Consider the following 16,855-nt stretch of genomic DNA (forward strand, 5'->3'; position numbering starts at 1 on the left):
ACAAGCCCTGGCCGGTTGTGGTGGATGTTTTTCCTGCATATTGAAGATGTAAATGCTGTGAGATCTAACTGCTCCTTTCCATCTTCCTCCTTCTGTTCCTGTCACGCAGCGAGCCCTCTACCAGTCCTCTCACGTGGATGAAAACGATGTCCAGACCATCTCACACAAGTGTCTTGTTGTTGGTCTGGATCAATACGAGCAGATGCTAAAGACGAAGAAATATCAAGACAGTGAGGACCTCTACTACCTTGCAGGGACCTACGAGCCCACTACGGGCATGATCTTCAACACTGACGGGGTCCCTGTCATCTGCTGACGGCCCAGGGGACACGTGCCACCCCCTGGGAAGGGACGGGACAAACCTGAGGACGTGCCTGTTCAGACGACATGATTGTTTCTTTCAATGCTCATGACTTCTGTGTCACACTACAGACAGGAGAGCGCGAGAGACACGAGGAGGAAGGAGAGGGCTGAAGAAGGGGGTTGGGGAAGCAGTTACAGGACTTGAGGAAGATGCCGGTGGGGGGGGTGGTGGTGCTTGAACCCCAAGGCTCTTCTGGAAGTGGCTTTAAGTAAGGTGGCACTTGACCAACTTCTCCCTTCCTCCTTTTGGTCCAGGAAAGCACATGGGTCTCGTGATCATTTCACCAGCGGGACCCCCCGGCAGGAGGGATCCCTTTTGTGTCATTTGCCCCCATCAGTAACTCGGAAGCCGCCTGTATGTGGAAGGACACCTGCTAGCCTTCTGCGTACGCTCCTCTCCGTCCTTATATTCCCTTTCCTGCTTAGTTTCGCATGACGCTTTAGGAAGGACAGGGTGAAAGAGAAAGGAGATGAGTGTCTCTCAGCGCCTCGTCTCGATCCTCTCAGCGCCTTTTTGTGGTTCCTTTTCTGGCCGGCAGTGTGGAGCACGACGGGGCAGAGCTGGCCCCAGCACAGAGATGGGGAAGAGCTCCTCCAGGCTGGGAGGAGCCGTGTGGAAGATGAGCCAACATCCAGTCCGGGATGCTGCCGCCTTCCCACTGCCTCGAACAGACAGTCTGAACCCACTTTCCCTGTCACTCTGTGTCCCTCCTGCCCTGGAAAGGTGCTGGGGGGAGCAAGTGCGTGGCGAGGGGGTGACACTTGGCAAACAAAGAACTCGTCTTGGAGCATGCAGTGAAGGGGGGCAGGAAACGACCGGGAAAAGCTGCTGCTCGGTACTTGGAGCAGAGAAGACCACAGGCCTTTGGATTTCAGCATCCCTCGCCCAGCTTAACCCGCCATGCCCTGCCTGAGCAGAGACATGGAGCTGCTGGGAAGTCCTCGCCCATCGTTTGAAGGCAATGGGGGTAGAGCGTGAAGCCCGGCCGTGCCCACCTGCGGCGTTTCCACAGCCAGAGTCCCACTGTCACCTTGCGCTTGGGGAGGGGACCCTTCAGCTCGCACCAGCCAGCCAGCCAACCTCCCCCATGGCTCCTGGAGAGCTGCCCCCGTCGCCTCCTCCCCGCCTCTGCGGAGCTGACCTGTTGTCTCGCTCCCGCTGGGGCACACGCCGGACCCATGGCATCCCCGCCGCCTGGCCCGGGGTTGGGGGACACTGGAGGAGAACCACGCAACGATGCAACATCCTTGCACTTAAACAAAAAAAAAACTCCCAAGAGACGCACTGATCTTTGCAACTACCGACTCGCACTACAGATTGCTAGGACGTGGAGCGGGGCCCGGCTCGGCCGGCAGCGACAGCCCAGGCTCCGGTGCGGAGATGCTTAAGACAAGGACAGATTGGAAACTATCCGCCCTGGTACCGACTGCGGACCAGGGACCGGAGACCGGGGCTCAGGGGAGAGGGACGCCCCTGCAGAGTTACCCCTCGTCCTTTAAACGAACCACATGGTGCTGAGCTCGTACCATCTCCACCCCGGGCCCCCGGCGCCTCGGCGCGGTGGATAGTGACGGTTCTAGCCTGTACAGTTTTAATGTACCAAAAGACTCTTTAGCCCTCCTGTATTATAAGTCTTTAAATGGATTCAACTTTTTAATTATAAATATAAATATAAATATATATATATAAATATAAACTTTTTAAAACTGTGAAAAAAATTATGAAATTATAAAAAAAAAGAAAAAAAAACGACAGAAATGAACACAGTCTGACGTTTAGAATATTATTTTTTATTTCCTGTTGGATTGTGATTGTAAATGATCTGGGAACAGGCACACCCCCCACGCTCAAAGTGTACTGTACTTCTAGAAGCAAATTGTGTGAGCATATTTTAAAGAGCGAGAGAGCGCGCGAGAGAAATTTTATGCTAATGTTAAATAGAAAGCACTTAAAACCCACTGCCTTCTATGGAACACAAGGATATTTCAGACAATCGAGAGGAAAGGAGAGCCAGGTTTTTGTCTTTTTTTTTTGTTTTGTTTTGTTTATGTTTTGTTTAAAACAATTTTTTTGGCATTCTGTTTGTTGGAGAACTCCGTGTGATCTTTTTTCATAAAAAAAAAAAAAATTAATTGAAAAAAAGCAACCCAACGAAGCATCTTTCTTTGTCTTGCTTGTCCTGACTGTGGGGTTTTTCTCCCTTTGGTGACAACGATCGCTTTTTGGCTCAGCCCCTACCTCCTCTCTGGGGAAAGACCCAATCCTGGGGCCACGGGGCTTTTCGGGGAGACCCTGTCTGTCTGTCCGTGCCCCTGCGGGGTGGCACCAAGGGACAGAATGGGACCCCCAGAGCTCTGTGGGGCAGGAGCTGTGAGTCCTTCCCCTGTGACCACGCTCACGGCAGCTCCCCTACCCCGAGCCCTGCAGGGACGATGTCTTGAGGATGAAATGCTGGATTTGCTCTTCTTGGTGTGGGCTTGGCCTGGCAAGACCCTCCAGTGCTGGTGGGGCCGTTTGGGGGTGGGGGCCAAGCCTCCAGCCCTTGGGCTTTGCTTCCTTGGGAGGTGGCACCCACCGACTCCTGGCCCAGTGAGGTGCAGCGCGTCCCAAAAAGCAGCAGCTTCTGGAGTTGGCACCTTCTCCAGATGGTTTCTGTTCTATTCAGCCCATTCCCTCTCCCGCTTGCTGCCCGCAAAGGGGTTTGATGGGACCTGGTGACAAGTCCAGCTGCCCCAGGTGGCAGAGGGGACCCTGGAGCTAGGCAGCAGCACAAGGGATGCCCCGAGACCCCCCAGGACAGGCACCAGGTATCACCCTCTGTGTGTTTGCCAGCCCAGCCCATCACCAGCAGCCGAATGCCTGCGGTGCCAGGATAAAGACATTTAATCTGGCGTCAGCTTTGTTTATGTCCCTTGAAATAAACCTTGAAGCTAAGCAGTGGCCCACGGGTGGCATCTGCAGTGTTGTGGCCTTGAGACCCCCTCTCTGCCCCAGTGGGGCAGCCCCACAGCGTGGGGAGGAGAGAGGCAAGACCCTGCCTCTCGCCGTTAGGGGGGGGGGCAAAAACAACACGCAAAAAAAAAAGTGGTTTTTTTCGAACCAGCAGAAGTGAAGTGGGTCTTTTACACAGCGATCGGTGTATTTGGGGAGGGATCATGATTTCAAGCCATTCTTGGTGAAAACTTGCAGCACCATCAGTGAAAGTGAGACCCACCTTCTCAGAGCCACTGGGGACTGGAGGAGTATTTCCTTCCTCTCTTGCTCCTCCTCCTCCTCACCAACCCTCCATCACCCTCCTCCCCAGTGCTGGTCCTATTCTCTTTGGGCTTTGGCAATATTTTCTTCCTCCTGGCAATGGCTTGGCTCAAACAGGAGAAGACTTCCCTCCCCTGCCTCCACCGGAGAGCTGCACATTTCTGATGGGGAGCCCCCCCAAGAGCAATGGGACCGTCCCCTGACATGGGGGGGATGTCACCCCATGAAGGGGCCCTGCACAGCACCTGGCTGGGCAGCACGGGCTGTTTTGGGATGCAATGGCCCCATGCCAATGGGATGCCGGTCCCTGTCCCCCCTGGGGCAGGTTTCTGCCCCTGGGCTCCCTCCCCGAGGAGGGACATGGGCCATGCGGGGCAGTGGGAACCATGGTGGGAAGCAGGTCCCATTTTGTCCCCATCGCCCCGCCCTGGGGCTCAGTACCCCGACGTAAAGGAGCCGTTGGAGGTTTCGGTGTAGAAACAGGTACTGTGGGATGTACTGCTGAGGCTGTAGGCAAAATACGCCACGGCCGAGCCCAACGTCAAACCTGTCATGTAGGACACGGTCATGGTGTTTCCTGTGGGAAGGGACACGGGGTGTCAGGACAGTCTGGCCACCCCACATGGGATTCCCGGGAGGGCTTGGTCCTACCTGCCAGCTCCCGCTGCTCAGGGCTCACTTTGCCGGCGGCCAGGATCATGGGGACGCTGCCGAAGTAGCCGTTGGTGATGCCCATGAGGAGGGAGAAGATGCAGGGCCAGGCGGGGTGGCCGAAGGTGGGTCTCCCGTTGGGGTAGACACACATGATGAAGAGGGGGATGAAGACCACACGGAGGCAGGAGTAGATGAGGAGGTGGGTCCCTCTCCAGTCATAGGGCAGGGCAGCCAGGATCTGCAGTGAGGGGCAGAGACCACGCTGGGGGCGGCGAGAGGGCTAGGGAGGGCAACATGGTGCCCAAAATGGAGGAGACAAGATGGTGGAAAGACCAACTGCTGCAGGAACCCAACCTCGGCCATGCTGGTGAGCAACCTCACGCTGCTTAGATACCCATGGGGTGGAGATGACCCTCTGTGGAGCCAAGTGGCTTTGAAAGAGGACACAGAAAGGAGGCAGGCCCCCACTGTGCTGGTGCTCGCCTCTCTCCTACCTTGCCGACGAAGTCGGAGAGGTTGAAGATGGCCATGATGAGGATGGGGAGCCATTCCCCCAGTGTGCAGTTGTGGATCTCCGACTCCAGCCCAGGAAAGAGGCACAGAGTGATGAAGTAGGTCATGGCGATGGAGAGCATGTAGGCCCAGATGAGCCGGGACACGACGTAGCGGTGGAGCAGCATGTCTGGCAGGGATGGGTAGCACAGCTCAGCCAAAACCTGCAGCCCTCCCCTTGCAGAGCCTTGCCTTGCCGGCACCCTGAGGGTGGCTTCCAAAGACAAGATTGCTCCATGTTTTTGGGCACACTGAGAAAGGGATGACCCTTCCCCAAAGCCCTGGGCCACCAATTGCTCATTCTGCCTTGCAAAATGCTGCAAAACCACCCCATTGGTGTGGCTTGCCCCCCCGAGCCCACCACCCACCTCTGAAGCTGGGCCAACTCTTCTTGATTTTGGGCCGAGGGACGTCGAAGCGCATGTAGGTGCCGCTGCCAGCCAGCTCAGCTTCAGGGCCCGGGCTGCCCCGGGGGGAGCTCGACTGCCCCCGCTGCCGGTTCTCCTGGGTGGGGGGGAGAGAGGACACCAGTACTGAGCTCCGGTGGCAAGAGGGACCCCAGAGGCCAGAGGGGAAACTCGCCCTTGGCTTACAAATCGGACATCCTCAGCAGTGACATCGTGGTGGACGCGGTAGCCCATCCCGCGGTCGCTGGCCCCCCGGGTCTCGGGGAGGCCCTTGCGGGAGCAGGCTGTGTAGTAGCGGACGAAGCGGGTGCGCTTCACCAGGAGGTGGAGGATGAAGCATGTCAGCTCCATGCCGATGGAGATGAAAAAGAAGATGACTGTGTTTTCCTTCTCATCTGACAGCAGCAGCTTGGTGAAGATACGGCTGAGCGAGATGATGACCCCAGCAGTGCCTGGTGGCATGGGAGAGCTATCGGCACCGGGTCCCGCTGAGCCTCGTCACTCAGGGACCCCCGTCAGCCCTCCCACCACATGGATGTGATGCCTCCAGCTGTGGAGGAGCTACCAGTAGTGATTTTGGGGTGCTGAAGCCAGGTCCTGGCAGACATCCTCACCCCCAGCTTGGCGTGGCAGTGCAGTGGGTCTTGCAAGTGATTTAGAAACCATTAAACACCCCGGTTTGCTGGGGAGCACCCTGGGGTGTACCTGATCTGCTGGCAACCTGGCTGGGCTGTGCTGGGGACAGCGGGGCACCAGGGGTGACTCACTGGGGCCCCAGGAGAAGGTGCAGGAGGGTCCCCCCGAGCCAGACCATGCGGTCGGACGTGGATGTGGGCAGCGGTCGCAGGTACTTACTCTCGCCCGTCATCACTCCCTGCGTGTAGCGCTTGGGCAGCAGCCCCGTGTAGCCGTAGAAGCTGGATTGCTGCACTTCAGGAGAGATGTGCCAAGGGGAGAAGGAGGGATTATTGCTGCAGCTGAAACGCCAGGCAGGGGGAAGAAACTCCGGTGGGAGCCCATATGCTGCACCATCCGGGAGCTGCATCCCTCCCCAACAGCCGCTGCAGCACCGGGAGCCTCCTTGCCCCAAAAGCAGGGGGGAGTTTTTTGCCCTCCCTGGATACCCCAACACAGTTGTTCCCACCAAGAGTGGCCACCAGGTGCAGGGGATTGGGAAGCCACCATGGTGGCCCAGATCGGTGGCGTCGTGGACCAATGCCCGGTTTGGTGCTGGTGCCCCTGGCCAGTCCTGCGGTGGCTGGACAGAGGTGGAGGGGATGGAGCAGGGACACGAGGGACAGTTTATAGCCATCAGAGCAAGAGGTTGTCCCAGGAGACCACGGCTCTTGGGGACGGGGCTGTTTCCCCCCCCGCCATCTGAAGGTCTGTGCTTGCCCCCACTCCAGCCGCTGTCCCGCATACCTGTGCAGCCAAAGGCCACCACCCCAACAGCGACCAGGTTGATGGCGTAGGCTTGCCTGCGGGTGAAAAGCTCCAGCCAGACGTCGCAGATGCTGACGAAGAGCAGGGGCCCCAGGGCGAAGAGATAGCCTGTGGGAGGGAGACAAGAGATGGGGGGGGGGGGGGAAACAGCATGGGGCTGGCACTGCCGAGGGGTGCAGGGACCCCCCACTCACCCACGGAGATCCGGGTATGCAGGCTCAGCAGCTCCACCAGCGCGTTGTTGAGGATGACAGCCACCAAGGCCACCAGGATGTAGGTGAGGCTCATGTCAAAGACAATGGAGGTCCCTGAAGAGAGGCAGGTGATGGAGCGGGGGGTGGCAGGGGTCTGGCTCCCCTGGAAGGGGGGGCTGAGCTCTTCCCAGCTTTGGGGTGGCTGGGAGGTGCTGCAGCTGCTGGAGACCTACCTGGGTATTTATGGTGCAGGTAGTCCACATCGGTGATAAAGCTGTTGTATGGCAGGAGGAATCCCACCCCGGCCAGCAGCATGGCAAAGTAAATCCCATGGTACCGATCCTGGGGCTCAGGATCATCAGAAACTGTCCCAAAAGGGGAAAGAAAGAGAAAAAGCTGTGACAGTGGCACTGCTGCACTAACAGGACCTGGAGCAGACCCCAGCCTTAGGGTGACGAATGGTGCTTCCAAGTCCTTTATGGCAAATGAGGAGGGGTTCCACCACAGCAAACAGCCCAGTGCCCCACAGAACTCACAGATAAATGGCCTCATCCCCAAGAAGCTCCTTCCCTATTTAAAGGCGTTTTGATGAGAGACCCAGGAGGTGGGAAAACACCTGGGCTTTGGGGGCTGATGAGTTTTCATTGCAGTCGAATAACCTGAGAGCCAGGCAGTGCGGGTAAGAGTCAAAGTCAAGGTGCAGGAGGGGTTGAGGTGGGGCTGGAGGTGGACAGGGCTGCCCCAGGGTGTGGAGTAGCGCTGGGAATAATCCCAGGAGCATCCCTGAGCCCTGCACGGGGAAGGATGAAGCTGCAGGCTGGGGGTGAGCCAGGCAGGAGAGCCAGGGCATAAACCCTCAACTCCTTGCCAACCTGCAGAGCCCACTGCCGCGGGATGCTGTGGTGGCTCATATGGGTACAAACACGTTGAAAAAAGGCATTAGGCAGTTTTACAGCATTTCAGGCCATTTGTGGCTATTAAATCCATCCCAGGAAGCTCCTAAATGGGTGGGAAACCACCAGGGAACCCAGGTCCTGGCTGTGGGCCGGGGCCGTGCCTGCCCTCACCCGGCTCCATGAAGGTGAGGATGCCCTTGGCCTGGCTGCCCCGCTGCAGCTCGTCCTCCTCCAGCTGGTAACTGTCGAAGCTGAAGCTCATCACCACGTTGCCCTCTGGTGTCCCCGCCGGGCTCAGCTCCTTGAAGCGCTCAGCTCCCACCGAGCCCATGGTGGCTGACCTGGGAGGGACAGCGGTGACACTGCAAGGGACAGATGGCCCGTGGGTGGCCCTGAGCCTTTGCCACTCCACCGTATCGCTGCAGCTCTTGAGTTTTTTCCACCTGGAAAGATGCTTTCCTCGAGGAGAGCGGGATCCCTCGACCCGCTGGGCAGGAGTTTGGATTTGGGGTGGTGAGAAATGATCTGGGGGATCCACGTGAGCCACCCCATGAGGCACAGCACTCACCCCAGCCCAGTTCAGCACCTCACTGGGATGCTACCAATGCCAAACACTGCTGTGATTCCCAAAAGTAATTAGAGAAATTAATGGGTGAAAAACCACTCACAGAGGGTGGCTGCTAGGGAAGATCCCGGCTGCTTCGGGAAGCCCTTGTTCTCCACCAGCAGCACACACTTACCCAGGTTTATGCCCTTTTTCATCATCTCTGCTGCCCGGGGCTGGGGCAGAGACACACTCCTGCAGCCTTTTGAGGGAGAGGATGGGATGCAACCTGGCTTCTAAGGTGAGCATTTTGGATCTGCTTCTCCAAGGGACCATGGCACAGCAGGAAGATGCTCTGAGAGCCGCCAGAGAGGCGCCAGCATCTGCCCGAGAGGATCCGCACCAAATGCATCCCAAAATAAACTCCCAAAACCCCTGGCATCCTCCAGCGACCCTACCAGAGCCACCCAAAACATGGTTCATCCCTCTGGGGCCAGCCCAGGCCCTGGGGAGCAGCTCGGGGCAGCGCAGGGGGGACCACTCTGTATTACCAGCGCCAGTCGCTAGATGCCAGGCTGCCTCCTCACCCGCCCCCTGCAGACCACCCAGCCGGCCGGGGGGGGTGGGAAAAAACCCAAACATCTCCAAGGCAGCAGGTTGAGGCAAGCGAGGGAGGAAAAATCAAAGACAGTGATTTCTCTGGTCTCCCTGGCAGATGTGGCGTTTGCAGGAGCGGAGAGGTTTTCCAGCATCTCCCCGAGTGTCAGGAGGGGTGGGATGCTGGGGGGACCCTGGGGTGGGTGGCAAATGTGGTGCCCCCAGACCCTGGCAAGCACAATCCTAGAGCCTAAAATGCATCTGCTCGCTGCAGGGACTGGTGGCACAGCGCGGCTCTGCCACGGCCCCGAGGCTGTGCGGAGGCCTGGATGGGGCCAGGCTGGGGTCCCCCCCCCGCACCATGCTGGGGTGGGCCCCAAGACCCCCCAACCTGGAGCACCACAGGCAGAACAACCCAGCGGGGCACATTTTGGGTGGGGACACCGCTCCGTCCCGTTACTCACAGTCAGAGCTGGCTGTGATCCCCATCACTGAGCACCCTCCTGCGCCTGATGCTACCCCAGGCAATAAAACCCAGTGGGAAGCATCTCCCGGGATGCCGGGAAAGCCTGTTGTGGGATTTTTCCATAGCAGAAATCCCAGCTGGAGATCACGCCGGCTGGAAACACCCTGTACCTACTGTGGCCCAAACTTCTTGGGGCCGGGAGCGGAGCGGGATGCGCTGCACAGCCACGGTGCTGGACCAGCCCTTCAGCATCCCTCCGCCTCGCTTGCTCCGAGCATCCCTGCGCCGCGGTAAATCGGATTGTCCCCTCCTTTTGGATTTACACGGGAGGGGACTTGGGCCCTGCCGCCCCTCTGGACCCAAGGTGGGAGGGGAGGGGGTTCTCCATCACGGCCAGGGGTGGGAGGTCTCACCCAGGGACAGGGCACCCGCAGGGCCAGGCAGAGGGGGGGACCCCAACGCTGCTGCCACCCCAGTGCCGGGTGACCCCCGGGCACCGCAGACCCCCCCCCGCCATCCCCCGTCAGGCCAGAGAAACGATTTTTGCTCCGGCACAAGGGTCCCCCGACATCTTGCAAGCAGGGAAGTTGTAATAAACGGGGAATTCAATAACCCCCCTCCTCGGGCTGAAGAAAGAAGGGGAGGCGGAGGGGAAACCCGGCCCCGGCCGCTCTCGGGGGGGCTGCTCGGGCGCCGGGGAGGGGGCAGAGGGCTCTGGGGGGGTGTCTCCCCGCATCTCGTTCCCCCCCCCGCCTCCGGCAGCCGCTCCCGGCCGTGCCCAACAGGTCGGCGGCGGCTCTTACCTCCCTCCGCCGCGGCGGGTCTGCGGCATCGGCGCTGCCCCCGCCCCGCTCAGCACCGGCGGCCGCCGGCCCCCGGCCCCGCCATGCCGGAGCCTCCTCCGGGGGAGCGGGGAGAGGGGGGGGGGGAGCTCGGAGCGGGGGGGAGGCCGGCAGCGAGCACGGCGGTTGCGAGCGAGGAGCTGAGGCGGCCCCGGCCCTGCCTCCCGCCCCTCACCCCCCCCCGCCCCGCATCCTCCCGCCTCCCCTTCACTCCTCCTCCGCCCTCCCACCCCCCCGGGGGCGCGCACCGGGAACTGGGGAGCCCCGAACCGACCCCCCCCCGCCAGCCCCGGGCTGCTGGGAGAGGGCTGGGTTAGCCCGGGGGCCGCGGGAAAGGTTTTGCAATGAGCAGAGCCCTGCCTATAGGTACCGCCTATAGGTACTGCCTATAGTCGCTTTAAGGGGATTTCGGAGGCCTGGAGCTAATTACAAAGAGAGATTAATTAGGAAGAAAGCCCTAGTAATTTATAATGTCATTTAGGACATGAGTTTTGCAGGGACAGGGTCCTTCCCACCCTGAAAATGGTTTTGGCATAAGAGGGAACGATGGGGTCAGCATGAGCTGTCCCATGGATAGATGGACGGACGGATGGATGGAATGGTGGATGGACAGACAGACAGACAGACAGAAGAATAGATGGGGGGTCAGAAAGACGGATGAATAAATGGACAGACCAAAGGATGGATGGATGGATGGATGGATGGATGGATGGATGGATGGATGGACGGACAGACAGACTGCAGCTCTGGCTAGCAGAACGCAGCAATCCCCCAGCTTTTTGGGTAAACAAGTGGGGGTGGGGGTGGGGGTGTGTGTGTGTGTCTCTGCTCCCCAGCATCACCAGGGAGTGGAAGCAGAGGAGGAAGGGAACCAGAGCGTGGGGCAGTGGGAATGTCTGTCCAGAGAGAGGACGGGTGTGTCCCCGGGGAGGGTGCTCCAGGCAAGGACACCGCGGGTGTCCCCACCCTCCTGAGCTGGGTGAGCTGGCCAAGGCTGCAGGAAACATCACAGGGATTTGATGTTATCGGGTTTTCTCGCAGGAGCACCAAGGCATAGGGGGGGGGGACGGGACAGTAGGTGCCCCCTCCCATCGAGCTGCGGGACAGCCCGGGGGGGACCGGCCCTTGCTGGACTCTCCCCACCGGGATTGTGGGAGGATGGTGGCAGCAGGAGGGAGGAGAGGTACCATCCCCGCTCACACGCCGTGGCTGCAACGCGCCGGGCTGTGAATTACAATCTTCTCGCAGTCAATAAATGCTGCGTTGTATAAATCAGTGCGCGGGGCCGGCGGGATGCACTGCTGCTGCTCACGCCAGAGGAAATTAGAGACAAAACCGGCTGCGCCTCCTCAGCCGCCCTTCTGCCAGGAGCAGGGCTGAGCAAAGGGTCTCCCGAAAATTCATCACAGGGAGGAAAACAGGCCAGGTGGAAATTTCCATCTTTTCTCCTTGGCTGAAATAGCTGGAGTTTGGCTCAGAGCAAACCAGACTGCTGCGCTGAGCTCTGTGCGGAGCCAGGGGCTCAGCTTTCCTCTCTCCCCCCTTGGCTGAGCACCTGCACAGCTCAGTGCACTAGTGCGAGGGGGGATTTTTCTGGCTACTTGTTTTGGCTGGGTTGGTTCAGCTCTAATTTGATAGTGTCATCATAAAATCCCAAAACACCTCACTCCTCTTGGGGTATGTCCCCTTGCCCTACACCAGACCCTGTCACCCCCTGCCAGGTACCTTGGAAATTTAAGAAAAGGGGGTGACTGTGGTGGGGGTTCCCCATCTGCATCTGCTGCTGGTTGGCACCCAGACGGTGTGAATGTTCTACAAAAAGAGCAGGACGAGCTGAAGCATATGTGTGCTCGCCTTTTCACGGCTCACCGGCGAGGCCCTGCTGCCTTGGCGCTCGCCAGGCAGCATTACTCACCGCTTTCCACGGGGATTTTTCCCCATGAGCCATTTCTCCCCATCCCAAAGCCTCAGGTACGGAGCTGGGGGATCCTTTAAAAGTGACCGAGCTCAGGGGAGCATCTCAGCTCCCAAATGCACTTGGTGCTCTCCGAGCCGTGGGGAGATGCTGTGACCAAACACCTTGTGGCAAATAAGGAGCCCCTGACCTTTACCATCCTGTCTAAAATCACACGATCTCATGATCCCCGTTTTGGGGGACAAGGGGGTTCCCTTTCTGCTATTTATGCTGTGGGCGCTGCAGTACCCAAAGAAACAGCTACAACTTGGGGGGCTATGGGGGAGCACAGGGAGATGAAGCCATCATGGTGAACTTCTCTGAGTGCTTTCCCACAGTTTTCCCCCTTCCCAAGGGCAGTGTTAGACACAAACAACACTGTCCCCCCCTCCCAAAGTGCCCAAGGTTCCCCCCAAGCATGGGCAGACTGAGCTGTCTCTGCCAGACGGGGGCATGGGGGGGGATGGCAGTCCTGTGAGCTGAGCTCTCCCTGAGTTTTGCTGGGCTCTTCAATTTTTTAAGCTGGCCCTAAATAATTCAGCTTCGATGTAGCTGGCTCAAGGTTGGTGAGCTTGGATGCTCCTTGGGTTTCTGCTTGACCCACTTTAACAGCCAGGAAAACCTGCCAGGCATGATGCTCAGAGTGCGACGGGGCGAAGCTGACCCAGCGACCCTGGTCCCCACGGCAGGAGGGACATCCCCCCCCCCCCCCCCCCCCCCAGCTCCATCCTGGGGTCTCCCCCTGCACCCTCACATCCAACAACATGGACCACAGCACACCCCTCACCCACACCACAGCTTTTGGAAGGTATTTTTGCCTTCTCTTGCCTCTTCCCACTGTCCCACAGCTCCCGACACAAGCGGGTGCATCCCAGCAGCGTCCACCAGATTACGAGGAGGGATTTGCTCTGCTCCATGAACCACCTAACACCCTGCAGCCACCTTGCCACAGCTCCTTGCTAGTCAGAGCTTCTCCTCGCTTTCCTGGAGCCTGGTAGAACACTGATTAATCCCACCGAGTGGAATAAGACGCTGCTGATTCATTTGGCTTAGAGATGTCAGATTAGGACAGTCTCCAGAAATCCCCTCTATTGCAGTTTTTTCTTGCCCCTCCAGTGGAGTCAGGTTTTATTAATCATTGCTGTTGTGGAGGTGAGAAGGAGAGACCTTTCAGGTATCTGCATCCCCACTGCACTGCCAAAAACCTCAAGCCATGGCTTTAAACCTTTGAGGACCACGGGAAGGGGCTGTCCCTGCTGTCCCCATCCCTGTGGGCACAGCCATGAGCTGTCCCTTGGATAAGGAACAGCAAAACTGGGCTCCCTAACCAAGCCATGGGTGTCCCATGGCCAATGCCATGTCCCCTCTGCACCACCCGGGCTGGGTGACACCGTACCTGTGATTGCTGAGCTGGGGGGACCAGGCACATCTGAGCCCCTCCCTTCCCACAACCCCACACTCAGTGCTCCCAGGAACACTGTGCATCCATCTCTTCCGCTTCATGGGAAGGGGAAGCCATTCCCAAGCCTGCAATCCCCTCTTGGAAAAGCTCCTTTAAATAGCATCGCAGCCTTCGCGTCCTTCCCCGGGGTCCGCTCCCAGCGCCAGCCGAGCGTGCTGTGCCGGCACTAGGAGCATCCGCCGCAGCTCTGGCTTTGCACTGAGACGCTGGGGATTAAACAGGGATGTTGTCACTTGGCCAGAGTCACACTTGGGGGATTATCGGGGCCTGGGTGAAGCGAGGAGTAGCCAGGGCATTTGTTCAATGCAGCTGGAGGGGTTTGTTGCAATCCGATTGCAGGTGAACAGAAATCCTGGGCACCAGTGGGAGCTCGGCACGGGAAGCTGCGAGGATTAACTGGTTTTTCCCCAAGCTTTGCAACAGGACTGGGGTGGGAGGGGGAGTCGCTCTAAGCCCAAAGCACTGGGTTTAAATGCTCCAGAGAGATGCAGGGGCTGAGCTGAGCATCAGCTTTGGGGCACCCAGCCCTTGTCCCAAGGCCAAGGACCAAATTCTTCCATGAGGATGCCCTGATTCTCCTGCTAGGGGTTGCTCTGTGCATCCCTCCCGCCTCCAAATCAGCCAAACCAGCCTGGGAGAGCTGGAGAAACCCTGAGAGGATACCCACGGCCTTTGCATTCTGACACCCCCCCCCCTTTGTTGGAAGAGATTTGCATCCATCTCTAATTAATCCAAGATGAGCTGCTAATTCAGCTCCTTGATTGCAACTTTGCATAATTGCTGCACACCCAGGCAGAGTGGCAGGATGGGATAAAAAAAGGAGACAATCAGCGGCGGGCATAGAGGAAACAACGGCCGGGGTTCAGCTCTCTCCCACTCACCGGGCTATTTAAAGACCCAGGTTGAGAGAAGAGAATTTTCTCTGGAAGGAGAAAATGGTGACAACCACCCGTGGATGGGGTTTTCCCCCCATCAAGTTGGGTTCACAAAGGGCCCTGCCAGCAGCCACAAAGCCTGAGCCTCTCTGGCAATAGAGAAATGGCGAGTTGCAGTCGATACAGCCCCTTTGGCTAATCCCATTGTCCTACCACATGCTGCCCTCCCCCCCATGCTTCCCTTTTTCCAGTGTCCAAGCTGTTGTCTGTAGGTTTCAGAGTGAACGCTCCACCAAGGAGAGCAGAGCAACTGCATCCCCCAGAGACAGTGCTGAAGGTTTCTCCCCCACCCAGCAGGTACATTAGACCCCCGTGCCTGTGAAGGCTGTTAACCCCCCCCCCAAAACAAGACCCAGAGGACAGCAGGCTGGGTCTGCCGGCAAGGCACTACCTCCTCAGAAAGCAACCCAGCTGTGCAAGAAAGGCCAGGCAGCACCGCCCAGCACCACGGCAACAGGCAGAGCCACCGGCTGAGCCTCGGTGGCACAATTAATGGAAAAAAAATCTGCTTTTTCTGCCAGCAATGAGCAAAGTTGTTCCCACAGGACTCCCGGGAGCGGGTGGGCACCCAGGGGCAAAGCACCCTGTGCACCCACTGCCACACGGGCAGGCGATGTGCAAGCAAATTAATGTGGATGTTGGCTCATGGGTTATTTTGCCACCCTCTTCTTCCTCCTCCACTCACATCGCACCCACAGACATTTCCCCCCACCAGTTTAACACCTCCACACACCCCGTCAGCACCCCAAAAGCTGAGCGACAGGGCAGCAAACAGCAGCAGACAGGTCAGCCCCGCGCTCCCTATTCACGTTTCGCCTTGCAAAAGAAAAGAGCTACTTTCAGCTCCAGCCTTTTCTCTGGAAAAATGCAGCTCCCAGCCCGAGGGCCCCTTCCCTGGCCCCATGGTGAGGGCTGAAAGGGGGCTTGGGCAGCCACGCTGGCCCCACCGCCCCTCTTAATCAGCCGGGGCATGCATGAAGCCTAATGCTGTCGTGAAGATTTGGGCACTATTGACACACACGGCGCGTTAAACGCCTTATGGGGGATTTGCATAAGCTTGGGGAGGGAGGAAGAGCACAGAGAAAAGTGTCGACAATGGGAAAGTAAATGCATTAAAGTGCTTAGGAAAAAAAAAAAATCTGATAAAGGAATAAACCAGTTAAGGGAATATATTACTCGTAGCCTGGTTATTCAAATCCTGCCTTATAGGAAATCCTCTTAAAGCAATCACCTGATTGTGTGTTAAAATCCTAATTGAATAATAAAAGAATTATGTATTTCTTGCATAAAGGCACCAGGATGGGAGCCCACGCGGATGTTCACTCAGGGGGAGGCTGGGGGCAGAGGAGGTGCAGGGCAAAAGCATCAGCACCACCCGGGAGGGATGTGATGGGAGAGCTGGGTCCGAGGGAGGATGCAGGCACCGGGAGGGATGCCAGGGGAAGGCTGCAGTGCCGTTAAGGGCAGCGGAGGAAAGCTTTGCTGGGGTGGGGATGGGGAGTGGTGGTGCCCAGGGGGAGGAGGAGGACCCGATGGAGCTCCAGGGCTCCTCCAGCCCTGTTGCTGCCAGAGCACGGGACTCGCAAAGGAGGCAAACACACCAAACGTGATTCCTGCCCAGCGCAGCAACTGCAACCACCCAGCATCTGGGCAAAGGGGACTGGGGGGGGGGGGGGGGGGGGCTACAGCAGCCCCTGGAGCTGCTCAGGAGCAAAGTTGGGGGCCCATGTCCAGCTCTGGGGTAACCCCACTGCTGACACAGGTCTTGCAGCAGAGGCATGGCCCCCACCACCCCCTCACCACTCCCCCTGCCACCTTGCCCCCCAGTTTTCTCAGGCAGGGCTGAGGGTGATGCCTGCAGGGCCTCTCCTCTCCTGCCTGCTGCTGCCCTTCCCCCTGCCTCCACCCTATAAAGATGCAAAAAACATTAAACAAATACAAGGCATCACCTGGCACTCAAGAGGTGAGGGAGAACAGCAGAACTGACATGAACCAAACCCACAGCATGCACTGGGGTGGCAGGGGGAGAAGAAGAAACAAAAGAGCTAAAAATAGCCTTGGGAGCTGCTTTCTTCCCGGAGATCATTTTTCTACCCGGCTGTTTCATTTCATAAACAGGATTATTTATTTATTTCTCCCCCTCTTTACTCCACTTTTTTTTTTTTTTTTATTCAATGTTACCACTTTACCCATCCCCACATCTCCTTTAAAAGCCAGTTAAAAAAAAGCCCACAACATCCAAACCCAAGAAAAAAACCCCCAAACCCAACCCTCTTGATTGCTCCAGCAA

The 16,855-nt window shown here is 58.0% G+C and overlaps 2 protein-coding genes across 6 annotated transcripts in view; one reads left to right on the forward strand and one right to left on the reverse strand.

Moving 5' to 3' along the window:
* Positions 1-2,510, forward strand: part of TNRC18 (trinucleotide repeat containing 18) — a 56,964-nt gene extending 54,454 nt beyond the window's left edge. For all 4 annotated transcript variants that reach the window (XM_074841469.1, XM_074841472.1, XM_074841473.1 and 1 more), the window contains one exon: positions 110-2,510. In XM_074841469.1, coding sequence (XP_074697570.1) covers positions 110-316 — 207 coding nt within the window. In that variant the 3' untranslated portion in view covers positions 317-2,510. The remainder of the gene's footprint in view (positions 1-109) is intronic.
* SLC29A4 (solute carrier family 29 member 4) lies at positions 2,134-10,321 on the reverse strand. Of its 2 annotated transcripts, none has more exons than XM_074841475.1 (11): positions 10,176-10,321; positions 7,937-8,106; positions 7,103-7,234; positions 6,870-6,983; positions 6,655-6,783; positions 6,088-6,162; positions 5,419-5,684; positions 5,194-5,329; positions 4,768-4,955; positions 4,271-4,511; positions 2,134-4,196 (listed from the first exon to the last, which is right to left on the reverse strand). In XM_074841475.1, the coding sequence occupies exons 1-11, from the start codon at positions 10,202-10,204 to the stop codon at positions 4,054-4,056; spliced, it is 1,623 nt and encodes a 540-aa protein (XP_074697576.1). In that variant the 5' UTR covers positions 10,205-10,321; the 3' UTR covers positions 2,134-4,053. The 2 variants fall into 2 exon arrangements, with proteins under 2 accessions (XP_074697576.1, XP_074697575.1); XM_074841474.1 differs by having other exon boundaries at positions 7,937-8,127.
* Positions 10,322-16,855: the final 6,534 nt, after the last annotated feature.

This window comes from Strix aluco, chromosome 15, assembly GCF_031877795.1.
Source record: "Strix aluco isolate bStrAlu1 chromosome 15, bStrAlu1.hap1, whole genome shotgun sequence".
Lineage (NCBI taxonomy): Eukaryota > Metazoa > Chordata > Aves > Strigiformes > Strigidae > Strix > Strix aluco.